The sequence below is a fragment of the Heterocephalus glaber genome, unplaced genomic scaffold (assembly GCF_053883595.1).
Source record: "Heterocephalus glaber isolate CG9 unplaced genomic scaffold, H.glaber_assembly_v1.0 deba00001564, whole genome shotgun sequence".
NCBI classification, from domain to species: domain Eukaryota; kingdom Metazoa; phylum Chordata; class Mammalia; order Rodentia; family Bathyergidae; genus Heterocephalus; species Heterocephalus glaber.
The window spans coordinates 8307420-8334603 of record NW_028258351.1 but is presented as its reverse complement, the minus strand read 5'-3'; the positions used below and the strand labels follow the sequence as shown (position 1 = coordinate 8334603).

The following is a 27184-nucleotide window of genomic DNA, read 5'->3' as shown; positions in this document are numbered from 1 at the left end:
GGCCTCAAACTTGCTATTTGGCACAGGCTGGCCTTGAACTCATGATCCTTCTGCCCAGGCTCCTGGGATTACAGGTACGTGCCACCACACCCAGTTAAAAAAAAAGACATTTTGATTTTAATAAATACATATTGAAAATTTTTTATGTGCAGTATCATTTGCAAAACAATGTTTTAGGAAGATAAATATACAAAAGGTAGAGCTCAGGTCTGTCTTTAAGATAGGACTTGGCATGGAGTAAATTCTCAATAAATACTTGTTTAGTGAAATGAATATACATAGGATAAATGGAGGGTGAGATAAATAAGAAGAAATATGGCATTAGTTGAGGTATAATATGATAGAGGCTTGAATTAGAATGGACGCCATTACAAAGGTTTGAAGAGAATGGTCAAATGGTTCGAGAGAATAGAAGGTCATAGGATTGTGTCAGTGAAAACAGGATTTATTAAGTTGTTTTTTTGTTTTTTGGTACCGGGGGATGGAACTCGGGTCCTAAAGCTTGCGCAGCAGGTGGCGAAATCACTGAGCTAAATCCCCAGCCTTATTAAGTATTTTTGAACAAAGTTTATTCTGTTTGCTAAAACCACTTGAACAACTAAAGGTTTTACTACATAATTTTTTTTCTTTTTGGTATTGAAGTTTGAACCCAGAGCCTTTGCACTGAACTACAGCCTTAACTCTTTTTTCATTTTTAAATTTTGAGACAGTTTTGCTAACTCTCTAAGTTGCCCAGGCTGGGCTCAAATTTACAAAACTCCTGCCTCAGCCTCCTGGAGTGCTGGGATTATAGGTGTGCACCACCATAGAACACTGGGACTTTGTGTTTTTGGCTTTGGAGCAAAAATTCCAAAAGAATAAATCCTCTTGTCTATAATAGAGAAGTGCTCACTTTGGCAGCACATATACTAAAATATAATAGAGAAGAAGATGGTTTAGAGTGACAATGACCGATACCAGCTGGCCTTCATTCAGGATTTTAAAGAGTCCTCCCACCCCTGCGTGGGGGTGGGGTGTAGAACCCAAAGTCTCTTGCAGTATTCTTTTTTTTTTTTTTTTTTTTTGGTACCCAGGGATCAAACTCAGGACCTTGTGCTTGTGAGGCAGGCTTCAGCACCACTGAGCTAAATTCCCAACCCCAGCCCAGGATCTCATCCACTAAACCCCCAGCCCAAAGAAATTGAAGTGTGTGTGTGTGACAGTACTGGGGATGAAACCTAGTGCCTTGCACACGGTGGAAAAGTGCTCTACCACTGAGTTACACCTTCAGCCCTACCAAAAATAATTAGATTCTGGGTGAAGCTGCTTGTACCAGTAGTCTCAGCTACGTGGGAGGCTGAGGCAAGGGGATTGCTCAAGCCTCCAGGGCTTGAGACCAGCTTGCACAACATAGTGAGACTCCTATTTCAAAAAAACAGATAATCTGGGACTGCAGATGTAACTCAGTGATGAAACTCTTGCCCTTCATGCACAAGAGACTCTGGATTCCATCCCCAGTAATGCCAAAATATTTTTTTTAATGAGATAACTACAATCTTGATTTGCATAACCTAAACTTTTATCAATGCTCCATTTCTAGATATGTATTTTGTTGATGATGGTGGTGGTACTAGGGATTGAACCACCTTGAGCAGGCCTAGAACACATTCTACCACTGAGCCTACAGATATTTTAAATTTGAAAATTCAAAAAAAAAAAAAAGGAAGAAAGAAAACTCACAGAAAATCTCAAACTTGCAGAAAAGTTTCGAGTACATTGCACACAAATTTTCTTTCTTTCTTTTTCTCTTCCCACCGGGGATTGAATTCAAGGGCTGCCCACTGAGCTACATCCCCATGGCCTCTTGATTGATTCAAAATGACCCTAAACATCTTTAGTATCTGTTTGCATCTTTTATGTAAGTCCATTACAGCTTGAGTCTCCCTAGTTTTCCTATCTGTGCCTTGGTCTACCTTATATTCTTTTGGATTCCTTCAGTTGCATGTTACAAAAATACTTAAACTTCCCCAGAAAAATAAGGGGATTCATTTGCTCTGTAGGGTTAGTTTGACTCTGGTACCAGGGATTGAACTCAGGAGTTTGTGCTTGCCAGGCAGGTGCTGTGCTGCTGAGCCAAACCCAGCCTTTTTTTTTTTTTTTTGAGACAGAGTCTCGCTCTGTAGTTTATACTGCCCTTAAACTCACTATGCAGCCCAGGCTGGCCTCAAATTCATGGTGATCCTCCTGCCTCTCAGCCCCTAGGGTGCTGGGATTACAGGCATGCACCACCACACCCGGCCCTAAGGCTGTTTAATTTCATATCACATCTGTAGGGAGTGAGAGGATTCTTTCCTGGAGCTAGCTCAGAAGCATAAACATGCTTATCGCCCATGACATTCAGAAAATCTGGGATGTTTCCTGGGGACACTAGGACACTATCCACCAACTTTGAGCCACTCATTAGCCAAGAACCTGGGTGATACAGATTAGTTTAGGGAGATCCAGAGCCAGAGGTAGAATCAGCTTCCCCAAGTAGGGAAGTATGGGCCAAGTTGGGGAAAGTGTGGATACCAGAGTGACAGCAGAAATGGTTATCAAAAGAAAGGTATATTATTTAAGGAAGAAAATGACATCTTTCACTTTTTCACCATGTGCTGATTGCAATGTGTAACTGCAAAACAAAAACAAAATACTAAAATTGAATTTAGGAGACTTGGCTGAACACTGACATTGGAAACAGTTTTAAGAGATAGTTTCCACTTCTGTAAATTAACAGTCAGATGAATATCTTCCTCAAAGAGCTGATGTAAAGCCTGAATAATATGCCCATTGTAAAATCACACATTCATTTACAAAATGTTTAAAGAGCATGATGTATATGTCTGGTCCTGTGCTGGGTACTCGGAATCACAACAGAAATGAGCCCTAGTGCTTGCCTTCCTTGTGTAATAGGGTAACACACAGCTAAGCAGGAATTTATAATACAACCTACAGAGCACACAAGTGGTCTAGAAGGTGTGATGGAAGCTCACAGACCTGCCCCAAGATTTAGCCTGAAGCACAGTGAATGGGCAGAAGTAATAGAAAAGATTTATTGGACTGGGGATTTAGCTCAGTAGTTCCAGCGCCTGCCTAGCAAGCACAAGGTCCTGAGTTTGAGCCCCGGTACAAAAAAAAAAAAAAAAGATTTCTTGGAGAAGTGAACTTTGAGATGAATCTTAAGGTTTTTCTGGAGTTGACTACATGGGTTTATCTCCTTTCCTGTCAAATAATAATAAAGGTATTCAAGATTGGATTTTAAGGTCAAGTAGAACCAGAAGTACACAAAGAGCATTAGAGAGATCCACAAATTTTTAGAAATTAGGAAGCAAATAAAACAGGAGTAATTGTCCAAGCTAACCAAAGTAAGTTAACATCCTAAATTTCAGAGAGAACCACTCAGAAATGGGCCAACTTTACCTGAAGACACCTGAGAAAGTCAGTCTAGGAGGCCCCAGATACATCCTTGCCACTTTTTGTGTGCATGTATGTGTGGTACTAGGGATTGAACCCAGGACCTTTGTACTGAGCTAAATCTCCAGCCCTTTTTTTTATTGTTTTATTCTGAGACAGGGTCTTGTTATTCTGAGGGCAGAATATCAGATATAGAAAACAGGATTGCATTTAGTGACCAGGAAAAGAAAAATTTCTTAAAAATAGCAAAGGACCATGAAAAATCAATCCAGCAGCTGCTAGGCAATGCAAAGATGAATAACATAAGAGTGACTGGAGTCAATGAAGAAATGGGAGAGAGTGCAAACGATATAAAAAAATTGTTCACAGAAGTAATGGGAGAAAATTTCCCAAGCAGGGGAAAAGATACATTTAAGTGAGGCATATGGGACTCCAAGAAGCCAAAATCAAAAAAAATCTACAGTGATTCCAGCCCCTGCCTCACAAGCACAAGGTCCTGAGTTTGATCCATGGTACAAAAAAAAAAAATCTACACCTAGGCATACAACAGTTAAGATTCCAGAAACCAAACAGAAGAACAAAATCCTACAAGGGAGTTAGAGAAAAGAAACAAATCACATACAAAGGAAAGCCCAGCAGACTTCTCAACACAAACTCTCAAATCAAGAAGATCCTGGAGTAAAGTATTTCCAGCCCTAAAAGAAAACAAACTCCAACCCAGACTGATGTACCCTGTAAAACGATCTTTCAAAATTGATGGAGAAATAAGATACTTTCATGACAAAAAGCACCCGAGGAACTTTATGAATACCAAACCAGCACTCCAAAAACTTTTACACAGTATCCTAGGAAAAGAAAATGAAGATCACAGTCCCAGGAAGCCCAGAAGAATGAATCCACTGGACAGGACAAGAAATTCAGTGCAAAGGGGGAGAATCCAACAAAAAGAAAAGTCATGACAAGGATCAGTCAATACGTATCAACTATAACCATCAAAGTTAATGGTCTCAAGTCACCAATCAAAAGAATTAGACTGGCAGAATAGGTCAAGAAGCAAGATTCAACAATATGCTGCATACAAGAAACACATTCAATTCAAAAAGAAACTCATAGACTGAAAGTTAAAGGATGGAAAACAATACTCTATGACAGGAACCCTCCCCTCCCATAAAAAACAGGAATAGCTATCCTCTTTGGAGATCGAATGGATTTCAAACCAACACTGATAAAGTCAAACGAAGAAGGCCACTACATCCACGTAAAGTAAACAATCCAAGAGGAAGAGATGACAATCATAAATATATATGTAACAAACACTAGTGCACCCAACTATATAAAACAAATACTAATGGACATGAAAAATCAAATAAGCACTAATGCATTAGTAGTGGGGGACCTAAATACCCCACTGTTACAAAGAGATAGATCAACTGGCCAAAAAAACCCCAACAAACTACTAGAACTCAATCAAACTCTTGAACAAATGAAGTTAACAGATGTTTACAAGGTGCTCTACCCCACAAAATCAGAATATACATTCTTTTTGGCTGCACACGGGTTATTCTCAAAAATAGACCACATACTAGCTCATAGAACAAATTTAAGTACGTTCAAAGGAATTGAAGTTATCCCCTGTGTATTATCAGACCACAGTGTGATGAAATTTGTGGATCAACAGCAAAAGAAACCACAAGAATTTCATCAACAAATGAAAATTGAACAACACACTTCTGAATAGCCAATGGGTCACAGAGGAAATTAAAGAAGAAATCAGACAGTTTCTACAATTAAATGCCAATGAAAATACAACATATCAGAATCTGTGGGACACAATGAAAGTAGTCTTATGAGGGAAATTCATAGCAGTGAATACTCATATTAGGAAAACAGAAAGAGCTCAAACAAACAACCTGATGCTAAACCTCAACCTTGTAGAAAAAGAAGAGCAGGACAAACCCAAAGCTCATACAAGGAAGGAAATTATAAAGATCAGAGCAGAAATCAATGCAACGGAGACTAAGAGAATGATACAAAAAAAAAATCAATGAAGCAAAGAGTTGGTTCTTTGAAAGAATAAACAAAATTGACAAACCCTTAGCAAACCTTATCAAAAAAAGGAAAGCAAAGACCCAAATCCATGCAATTAGGAATGAAAATGGTGAAATTACAATGGAACTAGCAGAAATCCAGAGGATCATCAATACCTACTCTGAGAATCTAGACACCAATAAGATGGAAAACAGAAGAAATGGACAGATTTCTAGATAAATATGAATTACCAAAGTTGAATGAAGAAGACCTAAAAATTCTAAACAACCCAATGTCAATCAACAAAATTGACAAAGTAATTAAAAACTTACCAATGAAGAAAGGCCTAGGTCCTGGTGGCTTCACTGCTGACTTCCACATGACATTTAGAGAAGAACTATTGCCATTACTGTTTAAACTCTTCAGTGAAATGGAAAGGGATGCAATACTCCCAAATCCATTCCTAGAAGCAAGCAACACCTTGATCCCCAAAGCAGAGAAAGCCCCAACCGAAAAAGAGAACTACAGGCCAATCTCACTAATGAAGATAGATGCAAAAATCCTCAATAAGATACTGCCAAACAGAATGCAGAAGATCATCAGAAAATCATACACCCTGACCAAGTGGGATTCATCCCAGGGATGCTGGGATGGTTCGACATATGCAAATCAATAAATGTAATACACTATGTCAATAAGGCCAAGGACAAAATCCATCTGATCCTCCCAACAGACGCAGAAAAAGCATTCAACAAAATCCAGTGACCATCCCTAATAAAAATCCTACAGAAAATTGGAATAGATGGTCTCCATCTCAACCTGATAAAAACCATATATGAAAAACCAATAGCTAACACATCATACTAAAGGGTCTACAACTGGAATCCTTCACACTAAAATCAGGAACAAAACAAGGATGTCCACTATCACCACTTCAATATAGTTTTGGAAACATTAGCCACAGCAATTAGACAAGAGAAAGAAATAAAAGGAATTAAGACACAAAACAAAAAAGTTAAATTGTCATTATTTGCAGATGACCCGATACACTATATACAAGACTCCAAGAACTCCACCAAAAGTCTTCTAGACTTAATAACCAAATTCAGTAGAGTAGCTGGACACAAGGTCAACACACAAAAGTCAATAGCCTTCCTATACACGAACAACAGACTCGCTGAGAGAGGAACTGGAGAAACAACTCCTTTCACAACAGCATCCAAAAAAGAAACAAAGAAATATCTAGCAATCAATCTAATGAAAGAAATAAAAGACCTCTACTCTGAAGACTACAGAACTCTGAAAAAAGAGATCAAAGATAATATCAGAAAATGGGAAGCTATCCCTTGTCCCTGGGTAGGAAGAACCAATATATTGAAAATGGCCATACTTCCAACACTGCTAGATAGATTGGATGCAATCTCAATTGAAATTCCAACAGCATATTACCCAGAACTAGAGAAAATAATCCAAAAATTCATTTGGAACAAGAAGAGACCCAGAATAGCAAAAACAATTCTAGGCAACAAAGACAAGGTAGGGAGTATCACAGTCCCCAACTTGAAACTATGCTACAAAGCTACTGTGATATAAACCGAATGGTCCTGGCAAAGAAACAGACCTAAGGATCAGTGGAAGAGATTACAAGATGCAGGAACAACTCCAGACATACTCAGCCACCTCATCTTTGACAAAGGACCCAAATACCCTCACTGGAGGAAAGATAGCCTCTTTAATAAATTGTGCTGAAAAGGTCCCTGCCAGCACAGAGGAGGTGAGCCACTCCCAGCACACAAGAGGTTGCTTCAGGGCCACCGTACCACCCCTGCCAGCACAGAAAAGGTGAGCCAAGCGGGCACCAGCAGCACACCCCTCCCCGTCAAAATGAGAAGCCATGTAAACAAGTCTCAAAACCAGACTTCCAGACCACCTACAGCAACCCCAAAGGGAAACCAGATGGAACACTCTGATACTCAATCACCCGGACTCCCTGAACTGGCAACAAAAGAGGATCTGGAAAAAATGAAATCAGAAATAATTTCTCAGATAACAGCAGGGATTGTGCTCATAGTACAAGACATGATTCATCAACCTAGAGAGGAGCTCAGGAACATGATGGAATCCCAACATACATAGGAAACAAATGGAATCCATAAAACAGATGCAAACAGATTTGCAAGAGATTAAAAACTCCATTGATGGGGCTGGGGATTTAGCTCAGTGGTTTCGCCACCTGCCTCCCAGGCGCAAGGACCCGAGTCCGATCCCCAGTACCAAAAAAACCCCCCCAAAACCAAAAGAAACTCCTTTGAAAGTCTACAAAGAGCCAGTCTTGTGAAGCCAAGGGCTGTGTCTCTCCCACCCCGTGGGGAAGTAATGAAGAAGAGTGTCAAAGGTGATGGGTGTGCTTGTGCAGGCACATGAGAGATCCAATCATTACGAGAATTGTGTGGATTTATGAGACACTCTCACATCTACACCTATATTACAGTATGCACCTCACATGTGTATCTACCTAATTTAAAGAATACTATTTAGGTATAAATTTACTATTTTCTATGAGACAAGCATAGTGCTAAGCCTAATCCTCTCTGCTCCTGCCATATCCTCACCACTGGGGAGATTGATTAATGAAATATCCCCAGGCACATAAACGGATTTCCTTGTAATCAACACTGTCTATCTACAGTTTGGATATGAAGGCCAAGATATGGAGATTCAGGTCAGTGACAGAATTTCCACTAGATAAAAGGCGTCCATCTACATAGGCAAAGGATATTAGCAAGCCTGCAGTGCTGTGAGTACTTCCTGGGTCCTGGAACTCTAGTGATGTCATCGAGGGGTCAAGTACACTGCCGAGCCCTTAGTGATAACTGACATCACATCAACTGTGGTGCCCAACTGATCACTGCTCCATACAGTGATCTGGTCAACACACCTTCCCGTGGTGTTTTTTGGTTTGGCTATACAAATTTCATTCTTTATCAGCCTTGACTAACACTGTGAGAGATATATCAGAGAGAAATTTACCTGATTTCAGCGATTCTCCAGAGAGTGAAATCATGAACCATAAACAGAAGAGAAAACATCTAGAAAGCAGACTCTCACCTCAACCTGCAAAGATGTCAAGAGGTACATGTTAGTATATTCTCTAAGAGGGGAATGAGGACTTGTCTTTAAAATGAGGGGGAAGAAAGGATTTGTAGTTTGTGGTGAGGGAGTGAAGGAGAGAGACAGAAGTGGCTGAATGAGGGAAGATTTTTGTCTTTCCAAGGGCTCAGGTAGTCTGAGGGTGAAGAGAAGGTTCGGGTGATCCAGATTTTATCTCTGTGGCAGAAGGGGCAGTCTATTCAGAATCACTCTAGTTTACACTGTCACATACACAGTCTAGACAACTTTTTTTCTTTGAAGAATGGATTTTCTGTCATTTGATTTCCTCCTAAGGATATTGGGAGTGTAAACAAAGTAACGATTTCTGAGTACTTTCTTCATTTTGATGAAGAAACTGGTTCATGGAACTGAAAGAAGCATTTAAAAAGTCATTATTTATTTATTTAAGCAAAAGTAAAAAAAATTTGGAGATATGTCTGTATGACATATTGGAGATATGTCTGTATGACTCCTATGTGAAATGTAAGAAGAATCAGGACACACACAAACACACATGCACACCCACACAGCCATACATGAATTAGCTATGAATGGTGAATTAAGGAGATAAGATTTGGCTTACAGAAAAATTAGAAACTGAACAGTTGTTGTTGCCTTGGAGGTTAACAGGAAACAAGTAAGTCCTGTGATGGACAGCTGTTGTTCACTGATGTGAGCAGGAAGATTGGAGCTGACTCCAAAATTCAAAGGAGTGGCTCATATTCCTAAGAATAGTCTGAACTTTCCAAAAATATTTTGAGCGTCTGTATTTTCTAATAATCCTTTGTACAGGGGTAAACTTGTCTTTTTTACTTTCATTAGCAGCACATAATAAAAATGTTATAAATAGTAAACTATGAAATACGCAAAGCACATACTCACATGTATTCATATACAGACACACAGATAAACAGGCGCACACACACACACACACACACCCACACACAAAGAAGGCAAAAAGTAGGCCAAAGAAAGGTAAATACTAACATCCACCACAACTGTCCACATACTATAGACCAAATGAAATTATGTTCCCCTTAAAAACACAGTACAACTTGACTTCACTAGATGAGGTCAAGCTACAGTAACTAGTACACACAAAATCTACTTCTTACTTGTGTATGTTCAAGGAAATAGAGCAGTTGTCTTTCCGGAGCTAATGCATAGGGTGAGTCTAAAAATTATTGTCATCCACATATGGCTTTCAAAGAAACTCTGGATTACCAACATCCTGGTCAACTGGAAAGGGCAAGTGCGTGGATAGCTGCAGAGGTCTGTATGGCTATAGAAGTGGCACACGACACTTGTATTCATTTTCCCTTGTAGCAAATGTAATCCCGTGAGCAGAGCTAAGTACAAGGCAGTTCAGTAAGCATGTTGTCATAGTCTAAGTGGAAAGGCAGAAGCAAGGAGGCTCTGTACCACCCACAGGTTGGGCAAATGTGGTGATTTGCAATGCAGTGACAAGATAAAGATTATTCCACGTTTAAAAATGTTTACTAATAGGAACCATATTATTTATGAAAAAGGATGGAGGCAATATATGTTCACCGAAAATGCCAAAGGATAGACTCATATTATTTGCTTAAGAATAAATCAATACACATGAACACCAAACCGGGACCATATCTCTTCATCATGATTTACTTTCACAGGAGAGGTGACTATGCAAGCTGATCTTCAGGGTGAAGACGAGGTACTGGCTCCAACTCAACACTACAAAATGAGGGATATTTCTTACAGAGCTTCAGAGCACCTCTCCCATGAAGACAAATTTCGTGGTGCAGGTATGGAGGGACTATTGAACAGGGTCCAAAAGTTGGTTAGGCACATCCCAGATTTTACTTGAATGCTTCTGACCATCAGTTGATACAGGCAATTTAGTCAGAAAGAAACAGAAAATAACCAGAAGCGGAAGTAGTCAATACCAAAGGGAAAATGCCTAAGAAACCTGGAGTAAGTCCAGGATCACTGGAGGATGGGTTTCTGCTAAGGAAATGGTGGGAGATTGGCCGAGGGGTTACAAAATGATCAGAGACACAAAAACAGTGTGTTAGCATGATCAGGAAGACTACGGTAGACTGGCACGAAGGTGTGAAGACACTAGCCACTTAAAACAACCCCAACATCATAGGATCCTCAAAATACCTGGGTTTGAGATACATTATAGACACACCCAATGCAAAAGTACATCACATCCATGCATTTCCATAGGCACTATTCACACATGGGTCCCTTCCCAGACCCATCTGCACTGTCTACACTCCTCTCTCCCTTCCTTCTCATCTTCCACAGGCACGTGAGTTCTGTATTCTCAGTTTTTGTCCCAACTTTGCAAACAGTAATTATTACTCTAACTTCTAGATGATCTCACTCTCATTTTGTGTATTAAACTTTGTATAAATGAAAGTGCAAAATACATACCTTCTCTCTCTGTCCCTTCATGCATTCTTATATCCAGGAGCACTGGGCATGTAGCATGATTTCCGTTTTTATATTCTCATTATTGCATATATTTTTTTGTTTGAAGAAAAATATATTGACTGATTATACTTTGCCTGGCCACTAGAGTTGCTTTCTGTGGAGAGAATAAGGGGATGTTTTCAACATTCTCTTGCCTATATTTTGCTATATTAAGACATTTTTGTTGAGCAAAAGTATAAGATTTTTGTATCAACCAATTTGAACTCAGTCCTTCACTTTATTTTCTAAGGCAAACACATAAATGCCCACTTGGTCTTTTATAGTCTTCTTGGTACCCTCATTTTTTTTTATCCTCCCACAGTTTTGCATTTTCAAAACTCATGATTTCTTTTTCTTATATACCTTGATTTTTGCATACTCATAATCCTTGATTATTTCTTTGGATTGCACATACACTAATGGCTCTAGTTTCAAAGAGAATATTTTCGCTAATTACACTGTATTTCTAAACAATGGCGAACAATACACTAGCACTCACACACAAATCCTTAAGCAGAGGGAATTCAGTCAACACACAGATATGTGTCAAACTAACACAGACACACCCCAGTGTCATTCCCTTTCAAGCAAAATTTATTCCATACTCAGATTTGTAGCCATCAAATCAGTCACACTGTAAAGCCTAATTTAATTTTAACCAACATGCGATTATCTCATACACACACTGCAGTCAACACACACCATGTCACTGCAATGTTTGCGTCATACCCATGTAGGACACTAATTGGTCTAATGTGAGATTTCTAATGAGAGATCTTGATACTCTAAACAGTTAAATAAAGGGAGGCGAACTTGGTTCTCAGTGGCAACAGGAACAGTGGCATAGTGAGATCATGAATATTTATTTCTCCAAACTGAACACTTGACCAAATCTTTCATTTGAGGTTGTGACTGTCTAGGAGGTGCAGAGAATAGTGAGGCCGATGTAAAGGGGATCTGAGCTTGGACAAGAGGCACCGCTGAGCTGCTGGCAAGACCACGTCTCACTTCACTCTTCCTTCACATACAGGAGGGGGCCTTAGGGCAAAGGACTAAGATTGAGGCCTCTGGGAGGGACGAATAGGAAATAAGCCTCGAAGCATATGACAAAGCTCCTCAGCACACATTTCCCTGAGAACACCCAGGCAACAGTGGCTGAGGCAGTGGACCACACTGAGATGTGTAGGGGATGGGATCAGCACCTTCCCTTCAGAGCGGGGTAAATTCAACTTCACACACTCACGTGTCACATATGTCATACTTCTTTATACTACGTTATGGGCCTATTTCTCTTTCATTATGCCTTTCTCTTTGGCAGATACTCTTCTCTCTCTCTTTCCCCTCCCATTCCCTCGTAGCATCACATGGGTACACCCTTGCACTCTTATTCCTACACACAGTTATTCTCAGATTCACCACTTTACACGTTAATCCCATAAAGAACTTTACTTCGCCTCGAAGGGATAACCTGTTTTAATCCTATATGTTTGATAGACCAAACACTAGAAAACGCATGAGCCCTGCAATATGTATATTTTCTTACCCAAACGTCACTTCTGCTCCCCTGTTATCAACTCTCCTTTGAGCTGCATGGTCTGAGGTCATAAACATTTCCCTTGCCATGGAAGGCTACTGTCACACCATCTAACAACACTCACCACTCATACAGGAATCACATGCCCTGCCACACAACACTGTCCCACATACGTATACACACACCCAGCACTATCTGCTTTGACCAGTACCAGAAACATTCACCAGATACGACCAGAATATATAGATGTGTGTGTATATATATATGTGTGTGTGTGGATAATATGTATTGCATGTGTGTATATAATATAGATGTGTACGCATATAACAATATGACATATCTCTGTTTATCTCCAGGCAACACCACAAACTCATGGTTCACATAGCTATACCGAGTACACACCTTGCATAACACATACCACACAGAATTCTGAAACATCATAGATACACGCATTCCCATCTCACAGGCCTTCACTCAAGGATGTTCTCAGGGCCATCTCATCCTCTGCTTTTTGAAATTTTTCCTAGAAACCAATAAATTACTTCAATATATTCTACATGTACCATCCCGCAAGAGGCCTCTGCATCAAGATTTGATGGGGTGTCAGGAGGACTCCTTCGTTTCAAGTTCCCATGGACCTTCCAAGCTCGCCAATAACCACTTGATGACCTCAGGATGTACTGAAAGGGAAAGAGTCATGAACGTGTACTACATGCGTGTCCTAACCAAAAGGGGGGTCGCTATCTTCGGGGACACCGATGGAGAACTGGAGCCTCCCCCGACAAGGATAAGCATAGCAAAACTTACCTTTCCTGAGGGGATTCCTCCAAGAGTCACCCTCGTAGACGATACAGATACACAGCACCTAACTAACAGCGAGGCTCACTGGGACAGTGAGGTCCAAGAGGGATGGGAAGAGGCTGAGAATGCATCAATGCCTCTGGCTCAGGAGCCAGGGCCCAGCGTCAAAACACCTCCGGGTCTGGAGGGCCTGGAGCGGGGCTTCCGTTGCATGGCCTGCTGCAGGGTCATCTCCACTCTGGAGAACCTTATGAAACACGTGGAACATGGCATTGAGGAGGGCTTTTCTTGCCTTACTTTCCACCTTGCCTTTGCCAGGCTAAGGAAAAAAAGGGAGCAGGAAAGAAAGAGGAACATTAAGAAGAGAGAATGGCAATATTAACACAACATCTGGAGGCTCTAGGGAGAAATTTCTGTGGGTTTGTTACATTTATATTTTTAATTTCTTTGACAATTTTTGTTTTGCTTTTTTTAACACATAGAAATTTTCATTGTCTTGATGGTTAGGAGAGTTTACAAATAAGATGAGACTTCAGTACCATAAACCTGTGGGCTTAAATCTCTTCCTTCTATTTTACACCTCTGTTCTGTTTCTGTGTCAGCGGTGTAGTCTTGGGAATGGAGATTATAACAGTTACAAATGATAATATTGGTGAGGGTTGTGAGGCCCAGGTAAATCTTCTAATCCAGATGGATTAGGCAAAAATGAGGCCGGACTCTTAAGGTGCTTCTGCATCTGGCAGCCAGAGGGAGCGTGGAGTCACTAACAGCTGTCACATAGAGTACCTCACTCTCAAAGCCCTGGGGATGGCCCTGGGAAATTATTCCCAGCACTTTCTGGCCACCTGTATGTGTGGCTGCCTGAAAGGGCTTGCAGCTGCAAGCCTGACACCTGCTTAGTCCTTCCCTGGTACTCTGGTCAGTTGTGGCTGACACTGTGAAGAGGGGTGGAGGACTGGGCTCTCCCAGGGCAAAGACTGAGGAGGGATCAGAGCACACTGATGATATCTATAAATCCCCAAACCTCACTGCCCATGATCTCGTTTGCCACCACATCAGGAGACTTCTGGAGAGCAGGGACAATCCCCATTTTAGCTCCCCCCATTTCCCAGAAATGTGCAGCGCTGTCAATCAAGCAGCTGCTTCTCCCAAAGTATGGCTACACTGTCACCATAACAGCTGTGGCCATCCTACGTGCCTCAAGACCCCCAAATACCTCTGAGACGTACTTGTCTTGGCCACAGCAGAAGTTGGAGGGAGCTTGTTGGCTCCTTCCTCCATAGGAGCAGCAAGAGACAGAAGGCTCCATCTGTGAGGAAAGGTCCGCAGTAGACACTCATAGGCTGGTACCTTGATCTTGGACTTCCTACCCTCTAGAATTGTGAGGAATGCTTGTCTGTTGTTGATAAATTACCCAGTACAGAATTTGTTACGGAAGTCCAAATGAACTCACATAGACAGACATTTCCTCCACCAGTTTTGCCCCGATACCCTCTTTTAACCCTTATGTCTTTAACGCAGTACCATTCCTGGGAGAAGTTTTTGTTCTTCGTTCTCACAGCCTCCTAACTTCCCATTCATCCCTTATATCATAACATATGACTGCTGCCTTGTGTCACATCACATGGCCTTTTCAATCTCCTTGCTTTTCATTTTTCTCCTGCTCCCTTCCATTCTGACCTAGAACGCTCTGTGTTCTCAATTTCGCAGCTGACTCCTCTTAGCCATTATAGACTGACCCTTTCCACTCATGTGGCTTATCTACCATGTATGATATTCCCCCAACCCATAACTTCAGTCATAAAATATTTCCCAAGGCATAGAACCAGATTCCTACTACATCCTACAAGTATATTACAAGCACCTCAAGATCAACATTTCCAATCCTAAGATTGTTATCTTACTTCTGAAACCCGGCCTTCCCCTTTGTAGTATGTGTTTGTATAAACTGTACAACTTTACTCGTTTGCTGAAGTTAGACTCTTCAAAGTCAATGTATGCAATATTTATATATTATACATATTCCCATTTTGTCCCTACATTCAGTGGAATCCCTTTCTGCAAGTTTTGAATGTAACAGGTCCTCATCAAATGGCAACTTCAGACGCGCTACTTCTAGCACTCTTTTGGAAATTCGTTGTGTATATCAGTTAAATAAAAAGCATCGTTTTCACACACCTAATATGTGTTCTATCTTCTTTCAACCTTCAATAAAACCCATGGTGCTCTTGATGTGGGTATCAAAATCTTGAGTAGTCCAGAAATATTTCTCTATCAATATAAAGCATAGCATGTACAATACCCATCGTTATTTTGAGTGGGTGACCAAGTATCTGAGAACATCTCTTTAAATATAAACACCTTGGATTGTCTACACTGGTAGCGGGATGGTGTGAAGGTAGGTAGTAAAAATGGTGCTTATCATAGAAAGAGCTGGAAGAAGGGACTGAGCACCTCTAGTGTAGAGCACAGAAGGAGTGGGGCCTGGACATCCTGAAACAGGCCAGGGAACTCAGTCTGTTTTTTCCAACATTGCTTGAGTGCCAAATGTAACATGGAGGCATGAGACTCCAATGCAGACAGAAGCCCAGTCCCCAGCTCTCTGGGTATTGTCAAACAATGATTGAACTGTTCTCAGATTACCTAGGGGCAAAGAAATGGCACAGAGAAGGTTCCGGAAAGTTTGACCCCATTGTATCGAAGGCTGATTATAATTAACAATATTGTTTCACATATTCAGAAAACTAGAAGAGAAGATTTTGAATGTTCTCCTCAAAATGAAATATGATTATTTGAAATTGTGGATAACCTTAGTGTCTGGAGATCATCAATACACAGTGTATAAACATACCAAAATATCACACTGTATCCCATAAAGGTATACACTTACCTGTCAATAACAAAATATAAAACCTACAACAAACAAAATACTCTGGTCAAACAGCATCAGAACAGGAAAATACAAGTAGTTATTACCACTGCATTTATCACTGAACAAAATTATAGGTCATAAGCAATAAAAACCATAAAAATTATACTGACTGAAATGGAAAAAGCCAGAAATGTGATTTTTTTTGCATATAGCATAATGTATTTTTAAAAACTTCAAAGGCCTAGAGACAGTAAGAGCTAATGAGTTAGGTCACCCAAATGTCTAGTATAAACACAATGTTGAAGGTGATTTTCTGCATTTCCATACACAAAGACATGTTAAAATTTATTTTAAAATTCTAGTGACAAAAATCTGAATGCATATAGAAAGAAATTAAAACTATGGATATGTCTTTAAAATAGAACAAAACATTATGTCTTGAAAAACATTAGGAACATAAAGCAAAATTTATACCAACAGGAAAATTCCTTGATCAAGATGTGGTCAATTTTTATATATCATTATGTGAATTTTCTTGTAAATTGGTAAGTCAAATTAAAAAATTGTAAGGACGAACAAAGGAACAGAAGAAGCATGACACTTCTTAAAATAGAATTATTTGAATGGTTATGTCTCTTCAGCATCCTTTGAAAATTACGACAAATAATATTTCCCTGAATGGGCAGAGACAATTAACCACTGGAATATTAAAAAGAGACAAGAAATAGAGGGAGGTATTTATTTGAAAATCTGTTATTTTAAGCTGGCCCAACTAAATTTAATGATGAAAAGTATCTGCTTTATAATAAAATTATTTGGAGCCGTATTGAAATGTTATACATGAATACCCAAAAAACAATTCTCATAACTATATTCCTTATTCAAATACTCTATATTAATCCCTTAGAACGTATGACAAAATCATCAGTGTCAGCATTCTTGAAGTAGTGAATTACAGTAAAATAAATGTTCATCAAGAAGACAAAAACAAGATATCTGTACTATGTTCAAACAGCAAACCTATAGAAATTGCTGGCCACCAAGCCACCACGGTACAAAGTACTTAACAAAATACCAGACAGACAGCGAGGCCAACGTTACCAAAGAACCCCAAGGAAAGGCTATGCCTAACAAGAGAATAAACAAAGAAAAAAGGGAATCAGCACAGAAAAAAAAAATACAAGGACAGGACCGGGGATTTAGCTCAGTGGTTTCGCCGCCTGCTGCGCAAGCGCAAGCACCCGAGTTCGATCCCCGGTACCAAAAAAAAAAAAAAAAAAAAAATACAATGACAGGTATCAACACATCATTCAATAACACTCAATATAAGTGGTCTTAACTCTCCCCCCCGAAATACACAGAATGATAGATTAGATCAAAATACACAACTATGTTGCCTCCAGGAGACATTCCTCAGCCACAAAAAACCCAAATAGATTGAAAGTTAAAGGTTGGAACTCCAGGAAAGCAGAGCCTGAAAACTGGCGGTAGTTATTCTAATTTTTGACAAAGCAGGCTTGAAACCAAAACCAATCACAAGAGACAAAGAAGGTCACTACATACATATTGATAAAGGGAACAATTCACTAGGAAGAGATAACAATTGTAAATACATATGCACCAAATGTCAGTGAACCTATTTCATAAAACAACCCCACATAAAGGACAGATAGAAAGCAACACAATCATTGTGGGGGGCTTTAATATCCCACTTGCACAAACCGACAAGTCAACCAGACAAAATTTCAACAACGAAAAAAATCACAGCTGAACCATACCTTTAACCAATGGATTTAAAAGATATCTACAGGGAGACCCCAGGGTCGCGCGGACGCCAGCAGCCCATCCAGTGCGGAAGCCAGCAGCCCGCGCGCCCCGACGGCTACCCCCAGGTCGCGCGGACGCCAGCAGCCTGCCCACCAGTTGAGAAAGTGGTGCCCCGCCGGAGACTGCAGGGCATCTGAATCCGCACAGCAGAGGCGCCAGGGGGAACATAAAGGCCATGGTTATGAGCCCCAGAAGACAGAGCAGAAGTGAATAACAGAGAGGGCCTTTCTGATGCTCCTTCATGAAAACTGAAGCCCACTGGGAAAGTGAAGAAAATCTCTTCAATGAAAGCACACTGGACCATCGTGGTTGGTAAGTTGGTGGGATCAGCACCTCCCATAGAAACCCGGACTCGCATGGGGGGAGGGCAGCTGGAACCTGCAGTAAAATCTTGCAGAGTTTCATCCTGCAGGAGGTCAGGGACCTCAACTTAGACCTTGCAGCCAGAAATCAGTCTGAATCTCAGTAGACTACTGCTGGCTTGCTGAGACTAATCGACTTGGACCCACACACTGCTGCCCACATTGCTTACCAGGACAGCAGAACCATATCCTGAGGGAGGCCTTTTTTTGTTTGTTTGTTTTGTTTTTATATATATATATATATATATATATATATATATATATATATATATATATATATATGTATGGGTTTTTTTTCCCTTTCTCTCTTAACTTCTGGCTCTATATTTCTCTCCCTCTTTGTTCCTATTGCTGTCCCACTCTGAATTTTTTTCTCTCTCTGTCCTCTTGACTGTCACTTTTATAGAAAGGTGAATACAATGTCTAGCTTCCCTATTATTGTCAGTTTGTTCTGTCCTTGTCTCTGTTCTTTCCCTCTGTCTCCTCCTGTCTTCAACAGATCCCCACAATTTGCAGGATCTCCCCATGTCCTCTAGCCTCACCTCTAACTTTTCCCTCTCCCTCTATCTCTCTACCCCTCCCTCCCCAACCCCTGCTAAATCCTTATCTGGAAGGGTAAATTTGCCATATTGAACGGTTTACTTTACTACAAACATATTTTGGGCTGGCCCTCGATTTTGATCTAGCTCGCATGGTTAAAGGTGACAGATTAACTGCTGCCACAAATCGTCATTTTCTAAGCTGTGTTTGATGCTGATTGTGTCTATTGGGCTAAGGTGTCATGATTGATCTAATCAGTTCTCCTCCCTGGTATACTGAAAATGAGATTGCCTAAGAGTCATTAGAGATTCAAAGCCTAAAAAGTCCAGCTATACCTGGAAGATATCTCTGAGAAGCAAACACTCCGTAGGTAGGGGCTCTAAACACCAGTAACAAAGGTACTCAAAATAAGAAATATTGGAGTATCAGCCCAGGAATTAAAGCAAAAACAGCACCAACAACAGAATTAAAAATGAGAAGACACCTTGGCAGGACACAAACAGACTCCCAGCTCACCAAAAGCAAATTCTGGGGGAAATGAGGTGGAAAAATATGACAATCAACCATCTAGACACCCTGAACTGATAGCACAGGAAGTAACAAAACAGATGAATGAGGCCCTAGAAAAATTCAAAACAGAAATAATTTCCCAGATAACTACAGAGATGGTGAGCAGAGTGAAAGACAGGATTAGACGCTGTAGAACAGAAACAGATTAAAAAAATAGATGAGCTCAGAACCATGCTGGAAGCCATGAAGGCCAGCATAAGAAAGAAATGGAAACCATGATTACCCAACATAGGAAAGAAATGGAATCTATGAAACAGATTCAAACAGATATCCATTGAAAATATTCACAGCAGATTAAGGGAATGTGAAGATAGAATATCACATAAAGAAGACAGGATTGCGGTTAATGACCATGAAAACAGAGATTTCTTCAAAATAGTAAGGGACCATGAGAGATCAATCTAGCACCTGTTAGATGATACAAAGAAGAATAACATAAGACTGATAGGAGTCCACAACAAAGCAGGAGAAAGTACAAATGACATAAACTCTTCACAGAAGTAATGGTCGAAAACTTCCCAGACAGAGGTAGAGAATTGGATATACAGATAAGTAAGGCATATAGAACTCCAACTAACCATGATAAAAAAAAGCTACCCCTAGACATATAATAGTCAAGATCCCAGAAATGCAACAGAAGAACAAAATCCTACAAGCAGTTATAGAAAAGAAACAAATCACATACAAAGGAAAGACCATCAGAATCACAGCAGACTTCGTAACACAAACCCTCAAGTCAAGGAGAGCCTGGAGTGAAGTATTTCAAGTCCTAAAAGAAAATAACTTCCAACCTAGACTGCTGTACCCTGCAAAATTATCTTTCAAAATTGATGGGGAAATTAAGATACTTACACAAGAAAGAAAACCTGAGAATTTTATTTTATTTTATTGGTACATTTTAGGTATACACTATAATGACATTCATCATTGGAAATTTGCACCTTTATATATTCTCTCTTGGTTGTTATTTTTTTCCCCCTTCCCCTGCTCTCCCTTCAACCCCTCCATCCTTCCTTATTTACAAAGACTTTGTTTCCAGTTTTTCATTTTCTCATCTTAATTCCATTCCCCTCTTTCCTTTCCCCTATCCCTTCCACTTCTGCTTCCCCTTTGCCCCTTTTCTTCCTATTTCACATTATCTATTATACCTTTTAGTCCTTATTTACACTTTCAGCTTTTCACACTACAGAAACTATTTGGTATTTGCACATGTGTGTCCTATTTATTTCACTTACGAGTATCGCCTCATTGTGCATCCATTTAGCTATAAATGTCTCTAATTTCTCATTTTTTATGGCTGAGTAGTACTCCGTTTTATCAAAAAAACCACATTTTCTTTATCCAGTCTCCAGTTGATGGAGAATTGGGCTGCTTCCAAGTTTTAGCTATTACAAATTGTGCTGCTATGAACATGGTTGCACATATATCACTGTGGCATGATTCTTTCAATTCTTTGGGAAAGATACCCAGCAGGGGAATAGCTGGGTCAAATGGGACTTCCAGTCCTAGTTCTTTGAGGTATCTCCATACTGATTTCCACAGTGGTTGCACCAGTCTACACCCCCCCCAGCAGTCAGCAGTGTTTCTCTTTCCCCACAGCCCTGCCAGCATTTGTTAATGGTTGATTTTATGATAGCAGACATTCTTTATGGAGTGAGGTGGAGTCTCAGTATTGTTTTCATTTGGATCTCTCGAATGACCAGTGATGGTGAACATTTTTTCATATGTTTATTTGCTATTTCTACTTCTTTGCCTCAGAAATGTCTGTTCATTTCAGATGCCCATTTTTGGACTGAGTCTTTAAATTTGGGAGGTCTGATTTTTTTAAGTTCTTTATATATTGCAGATAGTAGACCTTTGTCTGAGGAACAGCAGGTGAAGATTTTTTCCCACATTGTGGGTTGTCTCTTCACACTGGTGGTGGTTTCTCTTGCTATGCAGAAGCTCTTTAATAAGAAGAGATCCCACTTGTTGATTGTTTGTGCTAGTTCACCGGCAACTGAGGTTTTGTTCATAAAATCTTTTCCTACACCAATATCTTCAAGGGTTCTACCTAACCTCTCTTCCAGCCGGTTCAGCGTTTCTATTTTAATATTTAGGTCTTTAATACATTTTGATTTAGTGCATGGTGAGAGATATAGGTCTAGTTTTAATCTTTGACAAGTTGAAACCCAATTTTTCCAGCACCATTTATTGAAGAGACTATCTTTCCTCCAGTGAGGGTGCTTGGCTCCTTTATCGAAGCTGAGATGACTGAATGTGTCTGGAGTTGTTTCTACATCTTCTCATCTGTTCCACTGGTCCTCAGGTCTGTTTCTTTGCCAGTACCATGCTGCTTTTATCACAGTAGCTTTGTAGTATAGTTTCAAGTTGGGGGCTGTGATACCCCCTGCCATGTCTCTGTTACCTAGAATTGCTTTTGCTATTCTGGGTCTCTTCTTGTTCCAAATGAATTTTCGGATTATTTTCTCAAGGTCCAAGAAGTATGTTGCTGGGATTTCATTGGGGATTGCATTGAATCTATATAGCAATTTTGGAAATATAAGCATTTTCACTATGTTGATCCTTCCTAGCCAGGAGCAGGGAATGTCTTTCCATTTTCTGATATCATCTTCAATCTCTCTTTTCAGAGTGCTATAGTTTTGGGGGGTTTTTTGGTACCAGGGATCGAACTCAAGTACTTATGCTTGCAAGGCAGGCAGCGGAACTACTGAGCTAAATCCCCGGCCCCAAGAGTGCTATAGTTTTCAGAGAAGAAGTCTTCGATTTCTTTCATTAGGTTGATTCCTATGTATTTCAGTTTTTTGGGTGCTATTGTGAAAGGCATTGTTTGCCCTATTTCTGTCTCAGTGAGTCTGTTGTTCACATAGAGGGAAGCTATTGATTTTTGTGTGTTGACCTTGTATCCAGCTACTCTACTGAATTTGGTTATTAAGTCTAGAAGACTTCTGGTGGGATTCTTGGGGTCTTCTATGTAGAGTATCATGTCATCTGTAAATAATGACAATCTGACTTCTTCATTTCCTATCTTTAATCCTTTTATTTCTTTCTCTTGTCTAATTACCGTAGCTAATGTTTCCAAAACTATATTGAACAGGAGTTGTGATAGTGGACATCCTTGTCTTGTTCCTGATTTTAGTGTGAAGGATTTCAGTTTTTGACCATTTAGTATGATATTGGCGGTTGGTTTTTTATAGATAGCTTTTATCAGATTGAGGTTGAGACTGTCTATTCCGTTTTTTTTTTTTTTTTTCGGTACCGGGGATCAAACTCGGGTCCTTGCACTTGCGCAGCAGGCAGCGAAACCACTGAGCTAAATCCCCGGCCCTCTACTCCATTTTTTATAGGGTTTTTATCATAAATGCCTGTTGGATATTGTCAAATGCTTTTTCTGCAACTATTGAGATGATCATATGGTTTTTGTCCTTGGCCCTATTGATATAGTGAATAGATACATTGATTGATTTGTGTATGTTGAACCATCCCTGCATCCCTGGGATGAATCCCACTTACACCTGAGAAATTTCATGAACACCAAACCAGCACTCCAAACAATTCTAGGGGCCCAGAATTTAGCTTAGTGGTTCTGCTGCCTTTCTCTCAAGTGCAAGGTCCCAAGTTCGATACCCAGTACCGAAAAACAACAACAACTACAAAAAAAACCAAACCCAAACATTTCTAAACAATATCTTAGAAAAAGATGATGAGGGTCATAACTCCATGAGGCCCAACAGAGGGAAGCCACCAGGCAAGGCAAGAAACTAAAGGGAAATGGAGAAAAATAAAAAATAAAAGAGCCAACAACAGGAAAACATCATGACAAGGATCAGTCAATATTTATCAATTATAGGGGCCAGGGATTTAGCTCAGTGGCTTCGCCGCCTGCTGCACAAGCACAAGAACCCGAGCTGGATCCCTGGTACCAAAAAAAGAAAAAATTATCAATTATAACCATCAATGTTAATGGCCTCAATTCACAAATCAAAAGAAATAGACTGGCAGAATGGATTAAAAAGCAAAATCCAACAATAGGCTGAACAGAAGAAGCACATCTAATTGAAAAAGACATTATAGACTGAAAATAAAAGGATGGAAAACAGTTCTCCATGTGACAGGAACCCAGAAAAAAGCAGGGGTAGCAATCTTATTTGCAGACAAAATAGATTTCAAACCAAAAGTAATTAAGAGAGACAAAGAAGGTCACTACAGCCTTCTGAAGGGAACAATCCAAGAGGAAGAGATGACGATCATAAATATATATGCACCAAATAGGAAGGCCCCAACTATACAAAATAAATATTAATGGACATGAAAAACCAAATAACTACTAATACAGTTGTAGTGGGGGACCTCAATACCCTACTATCACAAATAGACAGATCATCTAGACAAAAAATTAACAACGAAATTCTAGATCTGAACTAAGCTTTTGAACAAATGGACTTAATAGATGCCTACAGAGTATTCCACCCCACAAAATCATAAGATACATTCTTTGTGGCTGCACACGGGTCATTCTCCAAAATAGACCACATGCTAGCTCACAGGCCATGTTTAAGTAAATGGAAAAGAACTGAAGTTCTCCCCTGTATATTATCAGACCATAGTGGAATAAAATTGGAGATCAATAGCATAAGTAACTGCAAAACCCCCACAAACACATGGAAATAGAATAACACTTTCCTGAACAACCAATGGGTCACAGAGGAAATTAAAGAAGGAATTAGACAGTTTCTCCAAGTGAAGGATAATGCCAGTACAACATACAGGAATGTATGGGACACAATGAAAGCAGTTCTACGTGGGAAATTCATAGCACTGAATGTCCCTATTCGGAAAACAGAGAGAGCTCAAAGAACCTAATGCTGAACCTCAAGCTCCTAGAAAAAGAAGAGCAAGACAAACCCAAAGCTCATACAAGAGAAGAAATTATAAAGATCATAGCATAAATCAATGCAATGGAGATGAAGAGAATGATACAAAAAAAAATCAATGAATCGAAGAGTTGGTTTTTCAAAAGAATAAATAAAATCGATAAACCCTTAGCCAGCCTTATCAAAAAAAGGAAAGGCTCAAATCCATGCAATTAAGAACGAAACAGGTGCAGTCACAACAGATCCAGCAGAAATCCAGAAGATCATCAATACCTAGTTTGAGAACCTATACTCTTAATAAAATGGAAAACACAGAGGAAATGGACAGATTCCTAGATACATGCGAATTGCCAAAGTTAAATGAAGAAGATATAGAAATTCTAAACACTCCAATTACAATCAGTGAAATTGAAAACATAATTAAAAATTTACCAACATAGAAAAGCCCAGGTCCGGATGGCTTCACTGCTGAATTCTACAAGAGATTTAGAGAAGAACTATCGCCATTACTCTTTAAACTCTTCAATGAAATTGAAAGGAAAGCAATACATCCAGATTCATTCCTGGAAGCAAGTGTTACTTTGATTCCAAAACCAGGGAAAGACCCAACCCAAAAAGAGAACTACAGGCCAACCTCCCTAATGAACACAGATGCAAAAATCCTCAACAAGATACTGGCAAACAGAATACAGAGGGTCATCAAGAACATCATACACCCTGACCAAGTTGGATTTATCTCATAGATGCAAGAATGGTTCAACGTAGGTAAATCAATAAATGTAATACAATACATTAACAGAGCCAAGGACAAAAACCATATGATCATCTCAATTGATGCAGAAAAAGCATTTGACAAAATCCAACACCCATCCATGATAAAAAACCCTACAGAAAATTGGAATAGGAGGTTTTTATCTCAACCTGATTAAGACTATATATGAAAAACCAACAGCCAACATCATATTACATGGTCAAAAACTGAAAACCTGCACGGAAAAATCAGGAACAATACAAGGATGTCCACTATCACCACTCCTGTTCAATATAGTTCTGGAAACATTAGTCACAGCAATTAGACAAAAGAAAGAAATAAAAGGAGTAAAGATAGGAAAGGAAGAAGTTAAACTGTCATTATTTGCTGATGACATGATACTTTACATAGAAGACTCAAAAAACTCTGCCAAAAGACTTCTAGACTTAATTGACAGATTCAGTAGAGTAGCTGGATACAAGGTCAACACTCACAAAACAATAGTCTTCTTGTACACAAATAAAAGACTCACTGAGAGAGAAATTAGGGAAACAATTCCTTTCACAATAGCATGCAAAAAAAAAGAAATATCTTGGAATCAGTCTAACAAAGGATGTAAAAGATCTCTACACTGAAACCTGCAGTACTCTGAAGAAGGAGATCGAAGAGGATAGAAGAAAATGGAAAGATATCCCTTGCTCCTGGGTAGGAAGAACCAATATAGTGAAAATGGCCATCTTCCAAAACTGCTATATAGATTTAATGCAATGCTGATGGAAATTCCAATAATACATTTCACAGAAATAGAAGAAACAATCCAAAAATTCATTTGGAACCACAAGAGACCTAGAACAGCAAAAACAATTCTAGGCAAGAGACATGGTGAGGTGGGTATCACAATCTCCAACTACAAACTATACTGCAAAGCTACTGTGATAAAAACAGGATGGTACTGGCAAAGAAACAGACCTGAAGATCAGTGGAATAGATTAGAAGATCCAGAAACAACTGCAAACATACTCAGCCACCATTTTTTTTTTTTTTTTTTTTGGTACCGGGGATCGAACTTGGGTCCTTGCACTTTCAAGGCAAGTAGCAGAACCACTGAGCTAAATCGCCAGCCCAGCCACCTCATCTTTGACAAAGGAGCCAACCATCCTCACTGGAGGAAAGATAGCCTCTTTTTTTTTTTTTTTTTTAAGACAAAACCCCATTTATTAAATTGTTTTAACAAACTGAAAAAACCCTTGAAAGATTTGGGGTTACATATTAAAATGAGGCTAACTGGGCCCCCAAAGAGTGGGTCTTCCTTTGCACTAGGTGTTCCAGCCAAAAGGACGCATGCAGGGAGCAGGCCCTGTGGGCTTCCGTCCAGGCCCTCCTGGGTCCTCCTTCGGTTCAGACCTGCACCTTTTGTGAGCTCCTCTGCACTATGAAAACCACTCTGTAATCCTCTGGTCTGAACCAAACTTGAGGCCATGGTTATTGTGATACCAACCAGTAAGTTATTAAGGAAATAAGCCTGATATGTTATTCAGAAAGGCTTAGGAGAGTGTGCAATCTAATAAAGGCCTTTAAATCCCTGATACATGTCAGGAAGCTCCAAATGATGCCTCTCCTAACTGGGCAAAGAGGTGTCTCAAAAAAGCCTCCGTGGAAAACCATCCAAAAGATGATGATTGCAACGGGACTCTCGGTAATCACAAAAGGATTCTGGATCCCTCTTCCTCCCATGCTGGCATTTAGAACCATGGTCGACCTGTGTTCTACAAAGTCAGAAAAAAACAGCTTCTGAGCCAAAGTCTTAAGAGAGAAGCACGGGAATATCCTTCGTCTTTCTTCAGAGAACTTCCCTTCCACTTAACACTCAAAACGCATTCCTACACATCATTGCTTCTTGCGTCTTACTCGTGGGCACATTTTCATTTTCCTCACTTTTAGAAATGTCTCCATTTCCCTCCATTACCACGATCATTTTCC

At 39.8% G+C, this 27184-nt stretch overlaps 2 protein-coding genes across 3 annotated transcripts in view; one reads left to right on the top strand and one right to left on the bottom strand.

Moving 5' to 3' along the window:
- The window catches only part of Crlf3 (cytokine receptor like factor 3), a 58612-nt gene extending 45328 nt beyond the window's left edge, over positions 1 to 13284 (bottom strand). The window contains exons 1-2 of one of the 2 annotated variants that reach the window (XM_087191503.1): positions 13171 to 13284; positions 11035 to 11188 (exon numbers count right to left, since the gene is read on the bottom strand). In XM_087191503.1, coding sequence (XP_087047629.1) covers positions 11035 to 11055 — 21 coding nt within the window. In that variant the 5' untranslated portion in view covers positions 11056 to 11188; positions 13171 to 13284. The other variant, XM_087191502.1, reaches the window with a different exon arrangement.
- Positions 8340 to 13790, top strand: LOC147823815 (protein FAM170A-like). The gene is made up of 3 exons (XM_087191504.1): positions 8340 to 8592; positions 10266 to 10397; positions 13135 to 13790. The coding sequence occupies exons 1-3, from the start codon at positions 8523 to 8525 to the stop codon at positions 13788 to 13790; spliced, it is 858 nt and encodes a 285-aa protein (XP_087047630.1). The 5' UTR covers positions 8340 to 8522.
- Positions 13791 to 27184: the final 13394 nt, after the last annotated feature.

Excerpts from the sequence above, each read along its gene's own strand:
- LOC147823815 (XM_087191504.1), top strand. The coding sequence starts at position 8,523 with ATGAACCATAAACAGAAGAGAAAACATCTAGAAAGCAGACTCTCACCT. Across the intron at positions 8,593-10,265 it reads ACCTGCAAAGATGTCAAGAG|GAGAGGTGACTATGCAAGCT; the intron begins GTACATGTTAGT and ends TTACTTTCACAG. Across the intron at positions 10,398-13,134 it reads AGACAAATTTCGTGGTGCAG|AAACCAATAAATTACTTCAA; the intron begins GTATGGAGGGAC and ends AATTTTTCCTAG.